Source organism: Trichosurus vulpecula, chromosome 2, assembly GCF_011100635.1.
Source record: "Trichosurus vulpecula isolate mTriVul1 chromosome 2, mTriVul1.pri, whole genome shotgun sequence".
NCBI classification, from domain to species: domain Eukaryota; kingdom Metazoa; phylum Chordata; class Mammalia; order Diprotodontia; family Phalangeridae; genus Trichosurus; species Trichosurus vulpecula.
This window is the reverse complement of record NC_050574.1, coordinates 123,980,793-124,002,169: the sequence shown is the minus strand read 5'-3', so window position 1 is coordinate 124,002,169 and position 21,377 is coordinate 123,980,793. Positions and strand designations below refer to the sequence as shown.

The window sequence follows — 21,377 nt, the reverse complement described above, 5'->3', positions numbered from 1 at the left end:
GGTGGATCAAGTAAAAATAGCAAAAGAGGTAATACCTAGAAAAAAAATCAATCAAATAATAAACTAAAGAAGATAATAAATTAATAAAGACAGAGTAATAAATTAGTCAAAAAACACTGATTGGTTGCTTACTATGTGCTGTGTGAGGTAGTGAGAGAATAAAGTGTGAAGGCTTCACAGGGAATACGTATATACATGTATTTATATCTAAAATGTTTGAGAATCAATATTTAGAGAAAAGGGAAATGGGATAAATTTGAGTCTGTGGGAATCTGATTATTTAGCCTTTAGGAATGTCTTTCTCCCCTTCCTTCTTTAGATTTATAGATGTCACCTCAGCTGTGAATGGAATACAAGATTGTGAAAGCTTCCCTATGAATAACTCAGGCAAGGCAATATTCAAATAGCAATAGTACAAATTTAGTTAGGATGTGAACCTCACCAGGCCTAAGTTTCATTTTGCTGTAAATCATATGATTTCGGGGAAACCAGATGATATTCCCCTCCCCCCTCCCCTAGCCTACTTACAAATGGTCATCTTAGCATTAAAGTTTCCCTATAAGGTAATTCCGTAGTTTCTGTGCTGGTATTGGGTAAAAACTTATTCCTGGTTAGATTGTGAGGCCACTCATCTCTGCAAACGGGGACAGGAGTCCAGCCTCTAGGGTGGGATTTCTTAGAATTGTTTGTACAAGGGTATATATCTCCCTGCTTGCCTTCTTTTCCTCGCCTCTCTTCACTGCTATCTCTGCTCTGGTAGTGAGAGATGCCCAATTCTCGCGAGACTTGATCAAACAAAGCTTCTGTTTTTTTCCACCTTGAGAAACCGAGACACCTCTGTTTTTTGGTTTTTTTTACTTGAGTCAGTGGTCTTTTGACCCACACAGAGCCAACTACTATGCTAAGATCTAGAGACACAAACACAAAAGTAAGTGAATTCCTGCTCTCAAGGGTCTTATGTTTTAATAGGGAGAGACAACAGACAAAGAAGCAGAGCCAGGGAAGTTGACATTATCAAGAGAAGTGTTTTGGAATGAAAACTTAAGGGGATGGTAAGTGGAAATAACTGATTCACCTGCCCTTCCCATAGCGATGGCAATATTGATTCGACTGTGGTTGCCTAAAGGGGAGGAAAGGGGGTTAGCATGACAAGTAGCAAATAGATGATGGGGGTAGTAGGCCACATGAACCACTTACCAATCACTATCACAGTGAGGTTTGGAGCTGGGAGAGTTAAGTCTCCCAAGGCATAGTCTCTGGAGATCCAGGGGTCCAATCAGTACAGCAGCAGGGAAAATGGCAAGACATTAAGAGGTGTAATGAAAAACATAGCTCTTAGCTGGTTAGACGCAGTAGACAACATGATGCAGTCAGTAAGTCAACAAGTATTTATTAAGCACTTACTGTATGTCAGGAACTCTTAACCCTAAGCATGGGGGATAGTTAAAAAGAAAGGCAAACAGTTTTTGCCCCAGGGAGCTCACAGTCTAATGGAGGAGATAGAATGCAAACAACTATATACAAATAGTATATACGCAGGGTATGTTGGAGGTAATCTCATAGGGAAGACACTCGCATCAAAGGGAGTTCAAGAAAGGCTTCTTGCAAAAGAAGGGATTTTAGCTGAGACCTGAAGGAGGCCAAGAAAGCCAGAAAGCAAATAGAAGAGAGAGCATTCTAAGTTCTGTGTTAGGCTAACGAAAGTACCTGGGGTCAGAAAATGGAGTATCTTGTTCAAAGAAAAGCAAAGTGTCACTGGATCTCAAGAGTTTGTGGAAGGCAGTAAAGTGTAAGAAGACTGAAGGGTGGAGAGATAGATTTTGAATGCTAAGCAGAGGATTTTTATATGTGATCCTCAAGGACAGAAGAGAATCACTGGTGATAACTTGGGGGGTGGGGGTGGAGAGGAGAGGTGACATAATCACAGCTGAACTTAAGGAAAACACTTTGGCAGCCAAGTGACTAGAGCAGCTAGTGACTCAGAACAGGCAGCAAGCTATTGCAATGATCCAGGCATGGCGTGATGAGGGCCTGCACTAGAGTATGGGCAGGGTCAGAGAAATGTGAGTTGAGGAGGAGAGAAGCTCTTAGATAATGGACTCAATTTTCTGAATAATAAAAATATAAAGCAAGGTTCTCAGCTGAAAATGAGGGTAGGAGGAGCCATGGGAGGTGCATCTTCTAACAAGCACTCCTTTATTCAAGAAAAAAAGAGAATAGTCACAGCTCTCAAAGAATTTTAAGAGTTAAATTATAGATTATTCTGAATAAGATACACAGAAGCTAAAGTTTTTGGCAGGTAGTTTCTTTTGACTCTATAAGGAAAATAACAGAAAAATAAGGAGAGTTTGAAAAATCTTATGCAAAAAAGGAGATATTATTAATGAAATTTTAGTTATAAAATACTTCTTTAGCAACAACGCATATAGAACAATTACTAAGAACTCTATTTTATAACAATTGTTTTAGAGAGAAAGCACGTTTCTTTCCTTATTCCAACACATAATGAGGAGTGCTAACCAAGAGACAATTAAAGTGACAAATTTCAACAAATGATGAAAAAAAAAAATCTTCAATCTCTCTTTTTTTTGTGCTCCTAAGGAGATTCTCAACCCATGTAACGATCAGTTTGTGAGAAACGTGGTTTAGGGGATCACTGAACTTCCTAGGCAGGGCCAAAGTCCTGAGGAAGAACCCTGTGATAATCCCTAGGGAAGGCTGTACAGACCACAGGACTCCCAGAGGAAGAACAAGTGGTAGTCATCCCTTAATCCATGGGGATCACAGGGCCTCCTAGGGGTCAGACCCTAAGGAAGACCCAAGCGATGGCCCAAACCCATTTAACTCTCTGTGCTTCAGTTTCCATTGTCTATAAAGATGGGGTTGGCCTCAATGACCTTTCAGTACCATCTAACTTTAAACCTATGATCCAATGATCTTTTCTGGATAGAATTCAAACCAGAAGACGAACGAAGTGATTGGACTCAAAGCTGTATTACTGAACAGACAGGTAAAGCAATCTGAGCTGCCTAACTGGAAGTGAGGACTCAGGAAATGTGAGTACAGTCTTCAAATATCTAGAATCTATTAAGCAGAAGGATTAGACTTAACAGGCTTGGCTCAAAAAAAAAAAAAAAAGGAACTAGAACTAATGAATGGAAACCAGAAAACACATGGAGGCAAATTCCAGAATACATGGACTAAAAGACTACAATTATAGCTGTCCATAAATGGAATATTCAGCCTTGAGAGAAGTTCTTCCAGGAATACAGTTAATACGAGAGAGAGAAAAAACACCAAATAAACTTGGCTCAATTTCCTCATCCATAAAATTAGGTTCCTTTTAGCTCTAGATCTATGATTCCAGAAACCCTGTATTCTTATAGCATACCAAAGAACAGAGTAGAAATTTGGTGTTTGTTGTATTAAATGGAACATGTCATCGTGGACATATGAAAAGTGAACTGTGTACAATGTACTCTCCTCAAATCTATAATTGTAATTTGGTTGATGTGTTGGCCAGATCACTCTTCAGCACTGATTCAGACCCTGGGCATAACCTTTATAATGTTTCTTTTCACATTAATAAAAGCAAGCTGTTAAAAAGATTAATATACAAAGCAAATATTGCCTATTTTAACTAAAATTAGTGGCTTTCGATTGAACACAATTACATGTAGTTAAGTAAGAATACTAGCAATGTTCAATGCTCTAATGTCATAACATAAACAGTGAGAAAGAATGCCTTGGGACTACAGCAGAAAAACTCAGCTGCTACAAAACCTTCTTCATTACCAGACCCAGTGCTGCTTTTCATACAGGTGATGCAATTCCACAGCAAAAAATGAAAATCAATTAAACCAAAATAATGTTACTGCAAAATAAGCAACAAGTTCATAAATAGAAGATTAAACACATCTAATAGCATTTCCATAAAGATTAAAATGAAATTAAATAGTGATTTCCCCACTATCTTAGCTTTTAAAAGCTCTACAACTAGAATCTCAGGAGAGAAGACCCTGAAAATCATCTAGTTCAAACCTTGACCTAGGTACCACACTCCTGGACACGTGGTCTATGGGTGTCAATATATTACAAAGATCCTACATATACATATATATACACACACCCCAAAATATTCATAGCAGCATCTTTTATGGTAGCAAATAACTAGAAATCAAGTAGGTGCCTATCAATTGGGGGATGAATAAACTTTGGCATATGAATTTGCTAGAATATTATTGTGCAGTAACAATACAAATGAGGAATTCAAAGATATATAGGAAGCTTCTTATGAACTGATGCTGATCTGAATTAAGCAGCAACCTAAGAACAATTACTACAACTTACATATAAAGATCACTAAGAGGAAGCTGACTTTGGCCAGTTTCAGGAAACATAAAATGAAACACACCCCTATCCTTTTGCCAGAGACTGAGGAGACTACAATAGAGCGCGTGCTCTCTCTCTCTCTCTCTCTCTCTCTCTCTGAGTAGAATACGAAGGTGTTTTAGCTTAACTTGTTCACTACTAAAACTAAGGATTCAATTTTGACAGAGCTATTTTCCAGAAATGTCTGGTGTTTCTAAAAAAAAAAAAAATCACTAAAACTTTTTTTTTTTAAATCATCTACTCCAACTTGAACTTGAATAGGAAGCCCCTCTACAACATCACCCAACCTCTGGTTGAAGATATCCAATAAGGGAGAACCCATTACCTTCCAGGGCAAGCAGCCCATCCTATTTTTGGATAGGCTTGAGGAAATGTTTCTACTGTGTCTAAATTTCACCCACTTCTCCTAGGTAGGCTCCAGCTAATCAGAACATTTCTAATTTCTCATTCATAGGATAGCTTTTCGAATACTTGGGAAATAGAACTTACCCCCTCCAAATGGTCTTCTCCAATTCCTTTAACTGACCCATCAAAATATGTAATGATCTCTAGACCCTTGACAACCATTCTCCAAAGGCTCCTCTACGTATAGGTACCTATATCTGAACCCAGGAGGAGAAAGTGAGGCTGGTGACCTTGCACAGCCCTCCCTCACTCAAATCAAAGTCAAATGCAAGCCATGCTCATCATTTCCCTGATGTCATGGTCCTCTTTGAGAATGAAGGACAAACACATCCTGTGAGTAGCCCCTCCCTCTCCCTTCCCTTCTCCCTCTCCAAGTTTTGCCCAAAGGAAGGTACATTTCGATGGCAGAAGGCTGCCTCCTTAACTTTGGGATTACTGGCTAGATTTCTTTCTCAAAAACCAAGCCTTACTTAAACCCAACTCACTCTGGAGCTCATGGATTGATTGGCCAATAAGTCCCTGCCCTCCTAGGACAGAGTGAATGTGAATACTAAACAGAAACTGTTTCTCTTTGGGGCAGGAATCCAGAGGGTCTTCCCCTCCCAGTTTGATCTTTCTTTCTTTCCTTTTTTATTTTTTTTTAAGTTTTTGATTAAAAGGGTCATCCCTTGATTAACTTCTTAAAGATGCCTATTCACTGAATGGACTTTAACTCACTCAAAACGAGAACCTGAAAAGACCACAGACTGAAAGGGCCAGGGTCTCCTAATGTATCCTGGGCCACCTCCAGTCGTCCTGGTGAGTATCAGGCCACTGGACCCAGATGGCTTTGGAGGAGAAAATGAGGCTGATGACCTTGCACAGACCTCCCTCACTCAAATCAAAGTCAACTGCAAGTCATGACATCATTTCCCTGTTGTCATAGTCCTCTTTGAGAACAAAGGACAAACATAACAACAAGACCTGAACCCAATATTCCATCCAGATGGGCTGTGATCAGGACAACAAGAACTGTCACTTTCCTTATTCTACGTATTATGCCTGTACCAATGCAGCCTCCAATCAAGTTCCCTTCTTTGGCCTGCCACACCACACTGTTGATAGAAAAAGAAGAGCCCAGAACAAAAATTACTTGGAGAAGTTACTTTTTAACTGAGATATCTGCCTATCTTCAACCCTACAACGCCTTTTGTCATAATTTTCCCAAAAGCATCAACAATAGTTTATCAATCATACCCATCAATTTTTTCAGTGCTCTAGCATACAGTTCCTCTAGGTCTAAAGTTTGGTACTGATTATCACAATGTCACTTATCTTGCATTTCAAATCCCTTTTAAACATTTGTGTCCTAACTTTCCCAATCTGATGATCATTCTCCTTATCAATCAACTCTTAAGTACATTCCCATTACAAGTAATTATTTACATTTCTGCCATACAGTAATATGCTAACAGTGAAGGAATATCTATTTGCCAGATCCTGGTGGTTTTTTAAATCAGTGTTTTTGGCAGTGGCATTTGTGGCAATTGAATTTGACTTGAAGAAAGGAAAGCTGATTTGGAAATAATCAGATACCTACAGAATAGTCAAGTAAAGGAGCTAACTACAAAAAAGCTAAGAACAAAATGGGAGCAGCCACCATATATTCAACTAAATTAAAATAGTACTCTATCCTACAGAGCTTCTTATAAAACATTAAATGAATTAATATTATTGTTTGAATAAGAAATATTGTAACTTTACATCCCTGGCAATTCCAGCTTAACTTAAACATTGCCAAACAGATGAATTTTATGCTAAATTGAAAAGATGACACTGTGGGTATAACAATAAATTGGTGCAGTCATTCTAGAAAGCAATTTGGAACATAAAATATTATTAAATTGTGAATACCTTTTGGCTCATTGATACCACTATTAGGTCTATATCCTTAAGAGATTAAGTACGAAAATATTTTTATCAGCTCTTTTTGTGGCAGCAAAAAATGAGAAACAAAGTTGTTCATCACTTGGAGAATGGTTTCAGTTATGATGTATGAAATTTAATACAATACTATCGTCATGTAAGAAATTAGACAGGGAGCCTCTTGGGGAGAGGTCAGGCTGGTTTGGGGGAGGGGGGGCATCCACAGAATGTTTCTGAGAAACTCAACTGGGGCTGTGGTACCCCTCACCTCATTCTGGCTGGCAGTGCCTCTGTGGGCGCAGGAATTGACTGACAGCCAGCAGACCAATTGCCTCATCCTCCTTCAGCCCATCCCCAAGCTCCAACCTGTGTGGTTATGCCCAGGGACCATCTTCCTCTGTTCCACATTCATTCCAATGTTCTAGCCTGCAGTATTCCAGTGATGTAGTCAAAATATGGGTATTTATCTACTGAATACCAATACAGTGTCCTATTACAACAAACCATACCAGAATCGCTGTTCTTCAGATTAGTCTTAAAGTGAAGAAGGCATCTTCCAACGGAAAGAATACTGAGCACACAAACCCTGTACTGTGAATAAATCAGCTAGATGCTCTAGAACTAAACAAAGCCCTAAAACAATTATTTTTGGTCCCAGTTTACTCACTGTTTTCATGGATTTAAGCCAAGGCTGTTATCTGGGTTTGAAGCAGAAGTAAAAGCATTTTTGTGGCTTTTCTTATGGAGATTCACCATTTACTCCAAGACTGCCACTGTGAGACAGTCAATTATGAATATCCAGTAAAAGAATGATTTTTCTCAAATTCAGAAATACCAGCCACTAAGTAAAAATCAAAAGTTACAGTATGTTATTTACATAGTTGGAAGGTGTTAGAAGATGTTATGATTTATTCCATAACCACCATTTAGCATCATTCTCTAAAATCAAATAGTGCACTAATTTTATTATTGGGTTTTTGAAATTAACTAGTTTGGTTAATTTCCTGATTTTCTTTCAAAAAGGAAAGTTTGCTACATTGACATCTCTTAGATGTTCAATCTGTATTTTGCAAACCCAAAACATTGGGAAAGTTGGCTTTGAGTACACAAATAGGGAACTTTTATGGCATGATTTTGCAGAATTTCTGATCTTTCTCTTACCACTTATTAATAACCAAAATTTGAAAGCCAAGCTGCTACCTCAGTGTATCCCTATCACAAGTGTTCCTAACAGTGATAATATATTAGCTACCCATGGCAAAGAATGTTCCTTCCCTTTGTGTAGAGAGGCCCATTAAACTTTATACCACAGGTTGTGTACATGTGTTTTGCTATTACTGTGTTAAAAGCAGCTACTCATTGGACATGTACTTCACTCTTCCTAAGTGTGACACAGAGAGAGGCACAGAGTCTGCAGACACTCAAGTCAGGGATCAAAATGTTGAAATGAATGCTCCTTAGGAATTGAATCCATCTTTCTTAAGTAAAATAGGTAACATAAGAATACATGTCAAAATCACTATTTCAAGTCTTTCTAAAGTTATGATTGAGACATTAATCCTCGGAAACTACATTATACCAGATTTATTATATAAATGCTACTACACCTTAATAAGAGTATCATCAGTTTGAACTTTTTTAAAAAAGAAATTATACAGGGGATGGTCTCAGAGAAACCTAGGCAGACTTGTACAAACTAACACAAAGTAAACAGAACAAGGAAGATAATTTATACACTAACAATGTTCTAAGAACAAAACTACTTTGAAAGACTTAAGAATTCTGTTAAATCCAATGACCAAGCAAAAATACGTTCCCCACCTTCTGATAAAGAGGTAATGAATTTTGGATTGCGGACTAAGACATGTACACATACGTATATACGTGTGTATATATATATATATGAGAACATGGACAAAGAATTTTTTTAAGATACTAAGTGTTAATTTTAAAACTTTCTCTGCTCAAAACTCACTTCTATAGTTGTTCTTCAAGTTACACTATAGATTTTTTTTAACCTTTAGGATTGGATAATCTGCCTAAAGGCAATTAGGTAATCTCTCTCGATTCTACTCTAGGAAGTTAATCTTTGTACCAATAAACTGTTGTTAGCAAGTGTTTTGTCTTTGGCCTTCCTTCTGTTCAAAGTGCTTAACTCACATTTCTTACAGCATGGATTTAGAAAGCATTTTCCTCACAGCAGTGAAATGGTTGTGTGGCAATGGGCAAGTCACTTAATCCTGTTTAGCTTAGTTTTGTCATCTATAAAATGAACTACAGAAGGAAATGGCTAAACACTCCAAGAAAACCACTCAAAAAGGGGTCCTGAAGAGTCGGACACAACTGAAACAACTAAATGACAATGTTTTAACAACCCAGCTAGCAGCTTCTGTGGGGGCGTAGGATGCATCCAGGAGGCTGCCGGCACACCAGAAAAGCACAGCTTCTTTTTATCTGCTTAAACAAGGAAAGCACCATGAAGGGGTTGACCAGCTTACTTTAATCCAGCATTCAGTTAGCATACAGACAACATTCATTTAGTTCAGGGGAAAAAACACCAGCATTCAGTTAGTTCAGGGGAGCATACAGGCAAGCATCAACAGACAGGTCAAATACAGATTACAGTCAGCTAGTTCAGGGGAATAAACATCCAGCACCCTGAAGTTCAGAACATTCATTTAGTTTGGGGGAAAACAAACCAGCACCCCGAACCTCAAAACCAAAATACAAACAAATTACAAATATCAACAGACAGACCCAATACAATTCATAGTTACCAACATCTGGGCTCAGCCCAAGAGCAAGGGCTGGCCCAGAGTCACGCTCCCCGCTGCTCCCACACCAACCGGAAAAGGAAAGAGAGCTCTTCAAGCTGTCCTCTCCCCTCTTATAGAGTTTTTGACATCATCAAGCGCCGCCTGAATGACCAGGGCCGAGTGGTTCTTGAGTTGGCCTCTCCCCCTAGCATAGACTAGGTTAACACCCAATAGGGCGTGGCTCTGGAGTCAACACCTCCCCTCAGCCAGCCCCATGACTCATCACACAGAAGTTCTCTTCTTCCTGGCATGGTTTCTGGGCTTCCTGCCCCGGAAGAGAAGCCCCCAGCGCCCAGCGAGGCTCAATGAGGTAAGTTGAGTCACTCAAAGAAAACAAAGGTCACTCTGGTTACAAATCATCATCCTCATTTTACAGATAAAACTGAGGTTCAGTTAAATGACTTGCCCAAGGGTCACAAGCGAAGTGTCAGAACAGGGTAGACATCCAAGAACAGTGCTCTTATAACAAATCCACATACAGAAAGGTGCCTTGGTGAAGTGGTAACAATATCTAAGTTCAAAAAATTCAATGCAAGTTTCCAGGCTGCTTTGAACAAAGTCTTCCTTTAAGAGGATGAATTATTCATAAATGAAAACTATAGAACAGATAATATACTTTATTTTTTAAGTATAGAAGTTTATATCTATAGAGAACTTTAATTTACAAAGTACTTTCTTCTTAAAACATGTAAGGAAGACTGCAATTATTACCTCCACCATTTCACTGATGAAACACCTGAAGCTCAGAAGGACTGAGTGGCTTTCCCAGAGTTCCATATTCAGTAAGTGTTAAGCAACAGAAGATTTAAGATTACAAATCCAATGCTATTCCCACAATACTCAATGCTTTTCTATCTATAGAGAGATGGACATAAATATTACCTCTCCATAGATACATTAAAAAAATTAACGCACAAAGGACTAACAGAGAGGAACATGTCCCAGAACAAGTGAATTATTGTACTTTGTGGTTGGGGCTAGTCAAGAAACTGTAACGGAAGTTAGCCTTGAGCTAACTACTAAAGAACAAGGAGAATTTGGCATAAAAAACTGGAGAGGGCCCTCAGCATGAATACCAAATAATTTAGCCTGAGTAAAACAGTCTATAGATAAGGTGAAAATCAGAGCAGGAGAGTAGGAATGGAGAGTAAAAAACTTATAAACTCAATTGCAATTATCAGAAATTTCCCATATAAATGACTGACAAGAGACACAGGAAGATTCTACAAAGGAAGGAATGTCACATAAACCAAATCGCTTATTTTAAAATTTAATGCTGATTATGTCCTAGCATTCTACTTTTGGATACAAAAAAAGCAGTAATAGTCTTGAATTTCAACACAGAAAAATATCAAGGTTACTCAGCAGAATAATAAATAAAGTTGGACCTTAAAGGACTTAAGAGTTAAATTGCTCATATAGGTACATTTAGTCAGTATCACTTGAAGCTTTTCCTGATTCCCCCCCCCCCAGCTCCCCACCTCCAATGCTAATGCCTTCCCCACCACTCCCAATGCCAGTGCCTTCCCTCTGAGATTATTTCCAATTTAATCTGTATATGTCTTGTTTGTACATAGTTGTTTGCATGCTGTGTCATTAGACAGCAAACTTCTTGAGAACAGGAACTGTTTTTTGACTTTCTTCGTATCTATCCTTAGCCCTTGGTACAGGGTCTGACGTACAGATGGCACTAAATAAATGCTTGTTTACTTTAAGATGGACTAAAGATGATGAAAAAAATCCAGGTGTCAAACTCACAGCCTGCAAAATTCCTGTGTGGTATGAACCAGATTAAAATATAATCAGGAAATGTTTAACAAAATAAAAATACAAGACAACACAGATAATGTTAATTTGTGATTTTCTAAGTCAATAAGCTATTCCCAGGGATCCCTTTCTATTAGAGTTTGACACCTCCTCTAGAATATCTCAGAAAAAAATTACTTCACACTTACTCATTTTTTCCCCTCACATTTTATTTCTGGGGGGGAGTTGCAGGGGAAGCAAAATCCATTCTTGTTGATTAGAAACCTAGAAATGCAATATCCTGCATGAGTAATGAATTACACAAAAGATAATCTGCCAACCTTAGTAAAAACACAAGTTGTACAACCACAAACACCCAAAATGCAAATCAGTAAAGATTTCCAGCTGACCAGGAAACTATCATTTTATCCAACACCAGGCACACAATAGTAAGTCTTCAATAAATACTTATTACAGGGGCACACACACCCTCACTTTTATATGGTGAACAAGGATCCCATTTTATCTGTTCTTCAGCTAAAGGCTTTTTTAAGACCTTACCTAGTAATCTTTTAAAAATAAGATTTGGTATTAATGTCTGTTTTTTATATAATAATAACTTCCCTATTTGTCCTTCTCAACTCTTTCTTGTAACAATAAAAAACCATTAAGGAAAACCAACCACATCAATACAGCAACTGAGTCTATTGGCATATTAAGCTTTCCTAGACATCTGATCTCTGGATTTGTCATTGCGTTTGAGTTCAGTTGACTTTTTGCTTTTAAAAGTGTTCATCATTTAGTCACTATATTTGCATATTCTTCTAGTTCTGCTTACTTCATTTTCTATCAGTTCATATAAATCTTCCCACTTTTCTCTGAATTCCTCATGGTAACTGACAACCAATAATCATGTATTGCTTATTATATGCCAGTCACAGTACTAAGAAAAGGGGATACCAAATATTTCTTAGGGCATAACACTATTCCATTACACTCAAATACCAAATTTTGTTATACAATTCCCCCAGGCAAGATGTATCCCCACTGTTTCCAGTTTTTTGCAACCACAAAAAGTACAGCTATGAATATTTTGATGAAAACAGAACCTTTCTTCTTACCTTTGACTTCTCTAGGGTAATCAATCTGTAAACCAATTGCCCTACTGCCAAATCTTGTTTGTAAGTCTTGCCACAATTTCCAGGGAAGAGAGCAGTGCAACTGACAGTAAATATCCTGCTTCTCTAGTCAGCTCAGGGATTCAGCAACCCTCTTTCCCTCAGCAATTCAAGAGCAATCATCTCAAAGCTTCAAGGAAATGGAAAAAGTTCACATTCATTCAACAATTTTCTATTACAAGCAAAGCTCTGAGGCGGAGAGGATGATAGATAGGAAAACAGATATGAAACAGTCTGACCTCAAAGAGCTTATAATCTAATAAGAATTATTAGAAATGCATGCACATCAGGACAGCTAGGTGGCACAGTGAATAGAGCACTGACCATGGAGTTAGGAGGACCTGAGTTCAAATTTGGCTTCAGACACTTGACACACTTACCTGCTGTGTGACCTTGGGCAAGTCACTTAACCCCAATTGCCCTGCTTTCCCCCCTCCCCCCCCAAAAAAGAAATACATGCATATCAATAACTACGATTCAAAGATGAGTGAAATAAATGCAAAGAAGCAGACCAGGTAAAATGCTACTAGGTATTTGAGAAGGGAAAGTTTCTCATTGAAGCTGGAAACTTCTCAGCTGATGTGGGTCACAACCACATACATAACTTTTATGGGTTAAAATTCTCAAACTCACTTTATTATCTAACTTTTATATACTGGATTAAAAAAATTCCTTCTGGTCAAGGAATCTGACCTACAGTAATCATAGCTACTCAGACTGCAACCTGTAGGAAGAAACCGTGTTCCCAACCTGATCAACTTTATCTGACTTTCCTGAATATTGTGACTATGAAAAAGGGAATTATTAAATGGTGTTCATTATTTCCATATTCATGTTTCACATCCCAATGCAACCAATGATAAATAATGCAAAACTACATTATATTGGCCCCTAAGCACTTTGAGCCTTCAGCTCCCTTATACGTATTAACTTCTAGATTAAGTCCAAAACAGTCAAAAAAGCAAGTATCACCTTAGGCTTTATAAAAAAAGACATACTGTCCAGTATTAGAAAAATAATAGTCCTGTAGCACTCTGTCCCATTTTTACCAAAATATTCACAGCCAAGTGGGTACATCTTGCCTGAGGGAACTGTTAAACAAAATTTGATATCTACGCTAGGGTAGTATGTTCAATTATTGGCATTACCTTTTAGAAAGCACAACATAAGCTTGGACAGCTTCAAAAGGAGAGCTACCTGGTAGTGAAGGGGTTCCCGATCTTGCCATTCAAGGTTCAACTGAAGGAACTGGGGATGATAAGCCCCAAAGAGACTTGTGCATAATCATTTCAAGTATTTCAGATGTTGTCATGGGGTGGAAAGGATTAAATTTGTACTTGGCCAAAAAGATAAAACTGGAAAATGGGCAGAATTTACAAATAAGCAAATCTAAGCTTCATCTAAGGAAAAACTTGCTAATAATTAGAACTATCAAAAAAAGAAATCCCACCCCAAAGAGCTGCCCCTTACCAAAGCCAGACTTATCAAGCATGCTGCAGAGGAAGTCTTGCTCAGACATGGGTTGGACTAGATGGCTTGTGATATTCCTTCCAATTCTGTGATTCTGTGACACTGTAGGGATATTCACCTGCACTGACTGCCATCTGTACTCTTGAGACTAATCTTGGAATTCATCTGTCTTTGTAATGAAAAATGTTCTCCACCTGATTCAGTTAACACTTCTCACACTTAAAAAGAGTTATGTATTCTTTCATATGCAATAACACTTTTGCTGATTGTCTAGCTTACCAGGAGAGATTCACTAGTCTTAGTTCATCTGTACTTGAAATATAAATTCTATGAATTTTACCAGAAGCTCACTATAAGGTCTGCAATAAAGACCATCTTACATATAAAGAGAATTTTAGAGAAAGATCCTTTAATAAATTCAAATTCCTCAGGCGAAGTACAAGAAAGACTAACACTTAATCTATTCTAGTATTACTAAAGAAGTACATGTCCTGGTAAGTATAAGTAGGCTGCAACATATTATCAACAATTACTCTTGGGAGTATGTAAAAGATATCTGGAATACGAATGAGAAAAAAATGTGTCCTTGTCATGTGACAAGGGCAATGGAGAGGCAGCCCAAGAATTATACTAGTTTAAAGGACAAAGAGGAACACCAACATGTTAAGTTGTTGTTGCTGTTGTTGTTTGTCCTTCATTCTTGGAGAGGACCATGAAATCAAGAAGGTGATAGCATGACATGCAAATGAATTGTATTTAAGTGAGGGAGAGCTGTGCATTGTCACCAGGCTCACTTTCTCCTGCAGGGCCATCTGGGTCCAGTGGCAAGGTATATAATATAGATCAGGACAAATGGAGATGGCCCCATATGTTAAGTAAACTCTAAAAGGTTCATCAAAGGATACTGAAGAGTGGTAGGAGAAGAAGCAGCAAAGCAATGTCACAATTTGACAGTATTAAAGACTGCAGAGGAGTTTAGCCACAAAAGGGAAGGGAGTTATAGGTCCACAGCTAGAAGACTGTGAGTATAGAAAGATTTTACAAGCAATTTGAGTAAGAAAGGCATGAGAAATCTGGATTGAGATAAGATGATGTAGAATGGTAACTTGAGAGGATGGTAGCATCTAAAGAAGCTTTAAAAAAAAAAAAAGGACAGAGGAGACTTGGGCAAGTTTGAAGGCAGTAAGGAAGGAACCAGATAAGGAGAGGCTAAAAATGTTGGCTTGAGGGAGGGCATCACTGAAGGTGCAAGCAACTTGAGAAAATGGGAGGGGCTGAGATCGATGGCACATGAAAGGGGGAAGGATGACTTTTGCAATGAGAAAAATTATCTCTTAATCAGAGACTGGGGGAATATTGGAGAAAGTAGAAAATGGTATCAAAGAGTTTCAAGATGAAGAGAATGGGAGAAGAGGGGTTTCACAGTGAATTGCTTCAACTTTTCAGTGAAATGAGAACTGAGATCCTCCCTGAAAAAGAGGGAGAATGTGGAGGTGTGGAAGGCTTGAGGAGTCAGAAGATTTGGTATAGCTTTTGAAGAGAGATGGGGAACCAGTTAGGGAGAAAGAAATAAAAGGGTTACCTTGCTACAGGGAGGACTGAATTAAAACCAGGTAAGATGAATTTATGTTTATCCAGTCAATAAGTTTATGCAACTTTCTCTAGCCCTGTTCAGCAATATATGAGTAGAAGCAGAGGTGGCAGATTGTGGGAAGGAATCAGGGCTGAGGAGAGTTGAACTGGCTAACTTTAGGGTCAAGATTTGTGAAAGAGAGGGAAGTGAAGTCAAAGCATTAGTGACAAAGAACTGAGGGGAGGGAGTCTGTAGGTCATCATAAGAATAAATAATAGATTTAGGATGAGTGAGGCCTAGGAAAAGATGGAATAACAAGAGATTATGGTCAGATAGAAAAATGTCAGTTTTTAATTAAGGAAAAGGAACTCTCACAAGTAATGGTGAGATCCAGTGTGTGACCATCCCTATGTGTAGCTGAAATAGAATGAAGGAGTAGGTCATAGGCTCTAAAGAGACAGGGAACTTGGGAGATTAGCGATGGGTTTATTATTTCCTTCCTATTTTCATCAAAACTCCAACAAACAAATTTGGGAAATGTTTCTGTAAAGTCCTAAGTTCCTTCAGCATTTATTCCAAGTGACTTTCCATTATCAATAAAATACAAACTAATCAACACTGGCAGATCTCTTATGCAGTACTTGACAACTTCTCCCTACCCAGCATGTTGCAACTAGGAAGAGATAAGGATGAGTAAAACTGGAAAGGCAAACAATGTTGGAAGAGATACTAGGTCAAATGAAGTACGTGATAAATGATTCTCTACTTCAGCAAAAGTACTGATTCACAAGCAACGATATTTATATGCAGCAGAACCTGTCATAAGCATGATGCCAAAGTACTTCAGACTCTCAAGAAAACTGCAGAAATCAAAAGAGTAAACAATTTACTCAACAACATGATTTTGGAATCAGTAAGTATATATTACTAGAGCTTTATTAAATCCCACTGAGTATCATGTAAAAAATGTAAACCATATTTCTTTAAAGAGGATTACTTTGTCTAATATATACAAAAGTTAGCTATAAATTGATTTATATGAATGTAATGCAATATTAAGGCACCATAAGAAATTATGAATAGGAAGAAACTGGGGAAGTATGAGATTTCTATGAACTGATACAAATGAAGTTAGCAAAAGAATACAACCATGTACATGAAAATAACACAAAATGCAGACAAACTACAATTAACTGTACTGAACGATCTTAGTACCAGAGAATATAGCTAATAGATGATGAAACCCACTTCCTTCCTCTAGGAAGAGTTTGGGGACTACAGATGCATAATCTCTTGAATGTGCTTTCGGATGAAGTTTACTGTGCTGTTCTTTTTTGCTCCGTTTTTCTGTGTAGAAAGGAGAAGCAAGATCCTGGGAGAGGACAATGACATTGATGACAACACCACCATAAGCTAGTATTTATATAGCACCTACTATGTGTCAGGCTAATGCCTGCACTTTACAAATATTACCTCATTTGATCCTCATAACAACCCTTCAAGGTAAATACTATTATTATCCCCATTTTGCAGATCAAGAAAATGAGGCAAATGGGGAGGGAAGCACTATGGCAAGTGACTTGCCCAAGGGCATACATTTCCTAAGTATCTGAGGCCACATCTGAATTCAGGTCTTCCTGACTCTAGGGCCAGCGCTCTATTCACTGTTCCTCCTAACTGACCATGATGGAGAAATAAAATGCAACAAAAAAGCCTTTAAAATAAAATTAGCTATACCTACAATTTCATATACAATTTTTGTCTTTGATGAAATACAGTTGCCTGAATCATGATGGAAAATGCTGTCCACATCCAGAGAAATAATTACCGAATCTGAATGCAAATCAAAGTGTACTATTTGCTCTTTTTTGTTTTGTTTCTCCTTTATTGTGGTTCATTCCATTGGTTATAATTCTTCTTTACAACATGACTAATGTGAATATATGTTTAATACGAATGTATACGTAGAGCCCATATCAGATTGCATGCCATCTTAGGGAGGGGAAAGGGGGGAGGGGGAGAAAATTTGAAACTCAAAAGCTTGTGAAACTTAATGTTGCAAACTAAAAATAAATAATTTTTTAAAAAAGGGGGAGGGGAAAGAAATACAGTACCTCTGACTGCTTTAAAAATTGCATATAAAATGTAGAGCCTACTAAATATCTCATCAGTTCTATACATCTTTGCAACATTGCTTAATATACTATATAGTATCCTAGAGGAAAAAAAGAAAAGCGTAGTACTCTCTCTTATCAAGATTTAGTTTAAGTCTCAAACAATTTTTCTAAACTTAATGAAATGCAAAAATCTGATGAAATACACCAAAACTTGCACTTTTTCTTCCCAAGCTAAGTGCTATAAAAATTGCAAACTATTATCATCACCATTACTTACCTATTTTATTTTATATCCTTTGTAAACAACTACAACCAAAAGCCACAAGGTGTCATAACTCACAATTTATGCTGCCAACATCTTCACTGTAAAAGGCTACTAGTATGTTTACTGAGCTACTATATGATATGAAACAGAGCACACTGTAGTATAAAATATTAACAAGATAACTGGAAAGTGAATTTTTGGAATTCTAAGATTTAAAAGTAATTCATCATCACAAAAAAAGTAGCATGGATTCATAAAGCTTTTGTTAACAGGGGAGAAGAAAGCAAACATGCCTTGAGAACCTAAACAGTTCATGTTAAATTGAAAACTAACAGCTATATTTTCACCTCAAAATAACACTTAACTTAAAATTTTATAACATTAAAAGCATGAGACTACAGAGAAAAATATGATCAATTTAGACTAAGTTTAAGAATTTAAGGCCCTAAAATATGCAGTGTGAATCAAAAATACCATCGCCCCCAAAATTCAGACGAAACTTGCTCATATTTTGATAGAATAAAAAAAAAAAGACCTATACTTGAGGCTAAAATTTTCCTTGGAGAGACATAAATTAATGGCTTTTTCAAGCAAACTAAACAGCTTTGCATCACACCAAGAAGCAGGCAACAGCATCCCCAGAGTGCACAAGAGGCACTTTACAGTCTTACGTATCAATATTTACTTGAGTAGGTTATTTTATACTCATATTAGGCCTAAAAATGCTATAAAATGGCGGGACCAAGAACTTCATACATACTAATACCAGGTAACTTACCTAAAAACAAGCCTAAACTTGCTTCCTGTAAATTTATGAGCCAAATATTTTCTCTGTTCACTAACAAAAATAATAATTTGCTCATAAAGGAAGAAAAAATATGCTTAAGTTCATAGAATGAGGTACAAAAATATGGTGGATACTTTTTAACTGATGCTATGGTTCTAGGTGCAAATTAGATTTCTGAATTTGGTATTAGCACGTCTTCCAGGATTTTCTATGGCAGACACTAATTTTTCCCAACAGCTTGACTCTTAGAGATAAAAATGGGAGAAACTGGGTAATGAAGAAATAGGTGATATGTAATCCTTTTTCTCTCCAAATTAAATAATTAGGTTTCAAGTTCATGCTTTAAAACTGAATTGCATTAAAAAACTGCTACAAAAAGTAACCTTAGAGAAAACTTTATAAAATTAAAAACTTGTAGGCTAATTCAGGGAACTAACCTAGGCAAACACCAAAAGGAAATCGTACTTGTGGAATTACTAAGACTTAAGACTTAAGCATTAAGCCACTTAAAATTTCAGCTAAGTATCACTTCTTAAAATTTAAATAACAAGATCATTCACACTCTGCTTCATCCCTTCCTATCCCCTCAAAAAACATGTTGCTTAGCTGTCAATTTTTTCCCCAACAAAACTTGTATCAAACCATCTCTCACAAGAATCCTAAACATATTTATAATTGGAAAATACTCTAATATAAATTAATAATTAATAATTATCCATAGGTCCCTGTGGGCAGAAGAATCGGACACTGGTTGATGTTGAGAGGCGAAAATAGGGAAAAGGTGAGAAATTCCAAGTAAATGGATCATGACAAGGTATCAGGCGGTGATGGGGGGGGGGGGGCGGGAGAGCAATCAAAACTACCGGAAAACCTAAGTGAGGAAATAGAAAGTCAAGAGAAGAATTTTGAGGTTTTTAATATGTCACTGCCTAACCCTTCTACCTCCAAGGGCAGTGCCACTTACGAAAACCCCTAATATCACTGCCCAATTCCCGGAGATTTTTACTCCAACCCACCCAACCTCCCCCTCCCCCCAGAAATCCGAAGACATTCCAGCCCCCGCCCCATCCTCAGGCGCATAGAACTCGATCCTAATTTCCAAAGGCCAAATGAGGGGGAGGGAGGAAGGGGCAACGCCCAGATCCCACCCCGATCCCTATAAAGCCTCTACCCAAGGTGGGTCACATAAAGGCGCAGGGCTCACAGGCCCGACCTGGAGGGCCGAGAGAAATAAAGACAGATAAGAGATCTAGACTATGGAACCCCGATAAGGGAAGAGGAAAGAAAGGATGGGTGAAGAGCCTGAGAAATGGAGGACAGAGACAGGGAAAGCCAGGGCAGGGGTCCGAGTGGGAGGAGACCATCTGCAGGAGAAAGACTGACCCGAAAGCCTGAGCTGAACCCTGCCCGGCACGCAGCCGGGAAGGGCGAGCGGGGTCCGCGGGCACCTGCACATAGTAGGAGCTTACAGTGTGGCTCTCTTTGAAGGGAAAGGCGGATTCCTCAACAGCGAAAACGGGGAGAGAGGAAGGAAAGGAGCCGGGGAACGGGGAGACGGGGAGACGGATGGAGGCAGACCGAGGGAGGGAGGAGACGGACGGAGGCCGCGGGAGCGGGGGCGCAGAGCGGGGAGAGGCGCGGCAGCACTCGGACAGGGCAGGGGGCGGCGGACATTGCTCACTCACCGCTCTGCTCCCCCAGGAACACCAGCTTGAATTTCCTCAGGGGGTTCCCGAAGTCCCCTCCTGCAGACATGATGGAGCCGGAGCCGCCGCCTCAGCCCAGCGATCTCCTCAGGCCCCGTGGGCTCCCCGCAGCCCCAGACACGTAGGGCGGAGGAGCGACAGGAAGCGGGGGGGATCCTGCAAAGATGCGGGTGGAGACGGACGGACCGAATAGGGGATGGGGAGGTGGGGGGACGGGCGGCAGCGACAGGCGGGGGGTGGGGTCGCAGTCGGCCTCGCACGGCTGGGAGGGAGGAGGCAGGCGACGCCGCCCTTACGCACGACCGGCTACCCGAGGGAGATGAACGGAGGGGACCGACGGCACCGCAGTCGCTCCTCGCTCCTTTTTCCAAGGAGCACTGAGAACCTCCTCCTCCGCCGCCGCCGCCGCCGCCGCCGCAGCCGAACCTGCTCAAGTGCGCGAGCCTCTCCGCCGAGGCGCGCGAGCGTGACAGCGTGACGTGCCCCGTGCGTGCGCGAGCGCGGGCGGGGCTGGGAGTCGAGAGCGCGCTCGCGGCCCACTAGCCTGCTCCCCAGTTTCCCAGGCTCTACGTTCACTCCCGGGCCGGCCACCTTGCCCGACCAGAAGTGGAAGGAGGGAGGGTGGGACTGACGAGGAGAAAGGGAGGAGGAGTTAACGGGCGTGGGAAAGGGGCGGGACGGAGGACGTAGGGCAAGGAGGAGCGAGGAAGGAAGAAGCCGACGCCACACCTAGCGGACCAATCGAAGGTGACCAAGGTGAATGTGCCCAATGACGGCGCGGAGGGAGAGGGCGGGGAACGCACGCAGGGGCAGGCGGGGGAAGAGGCGGTGGCGCGCGCTAGGGCGGCCATGAAGAGTGTGGCGGGAAGGGCGGGGCAAAGGGGCGTGGGCGGGGCCTGACCAAGTCCGGCGGGAGGTCCGAACGAATTAACCCACACCTGAACGGTTCCAACGGCGGCGGGAGCGTGCAACCTGTGGACCCCCCCAACCTACCCGCCCCCCACCTCCTGCCCTGCG

At 39.8% G+C, this 21,377-nt stretch overlaps 1 protein-coding gene and 1 pseudogene across 2 annotated transcripts in view; one reads left to right on the top strand and one right to left on the bottom strand.

The window, feature by feature from the left end:
- Window positions 1-21,139, bottom strand: part of RAB6A (RAB6A, member RAS oncogene family) — a 99,109-nt gene extending 77,970 nt beyond the window's left edge. The window contains exon 1 of one of the 2 annotated variants that reach the window (XM_036744493.1): window positions 20,340-21,139. In XM_036744493.1, the coding sequence (XP_036600388.1) occupies window positions 20,340-20,409 (70 nt within the window). In that variant the 5' untranslated portion in view covers window positions 20,410-21,139. The remainder of the gene's footprint in view (window positions 1-20,339) is intronic. The other variant, XM_036744495.1, reaches the window with a different exon arrangement.
- LOC118839882 lies at window positions 1,362-8,152 on the top strand (annotated as a pseudogene).
- Window positions 21,140-21,377: the final 238 nt, after the last annotated feature.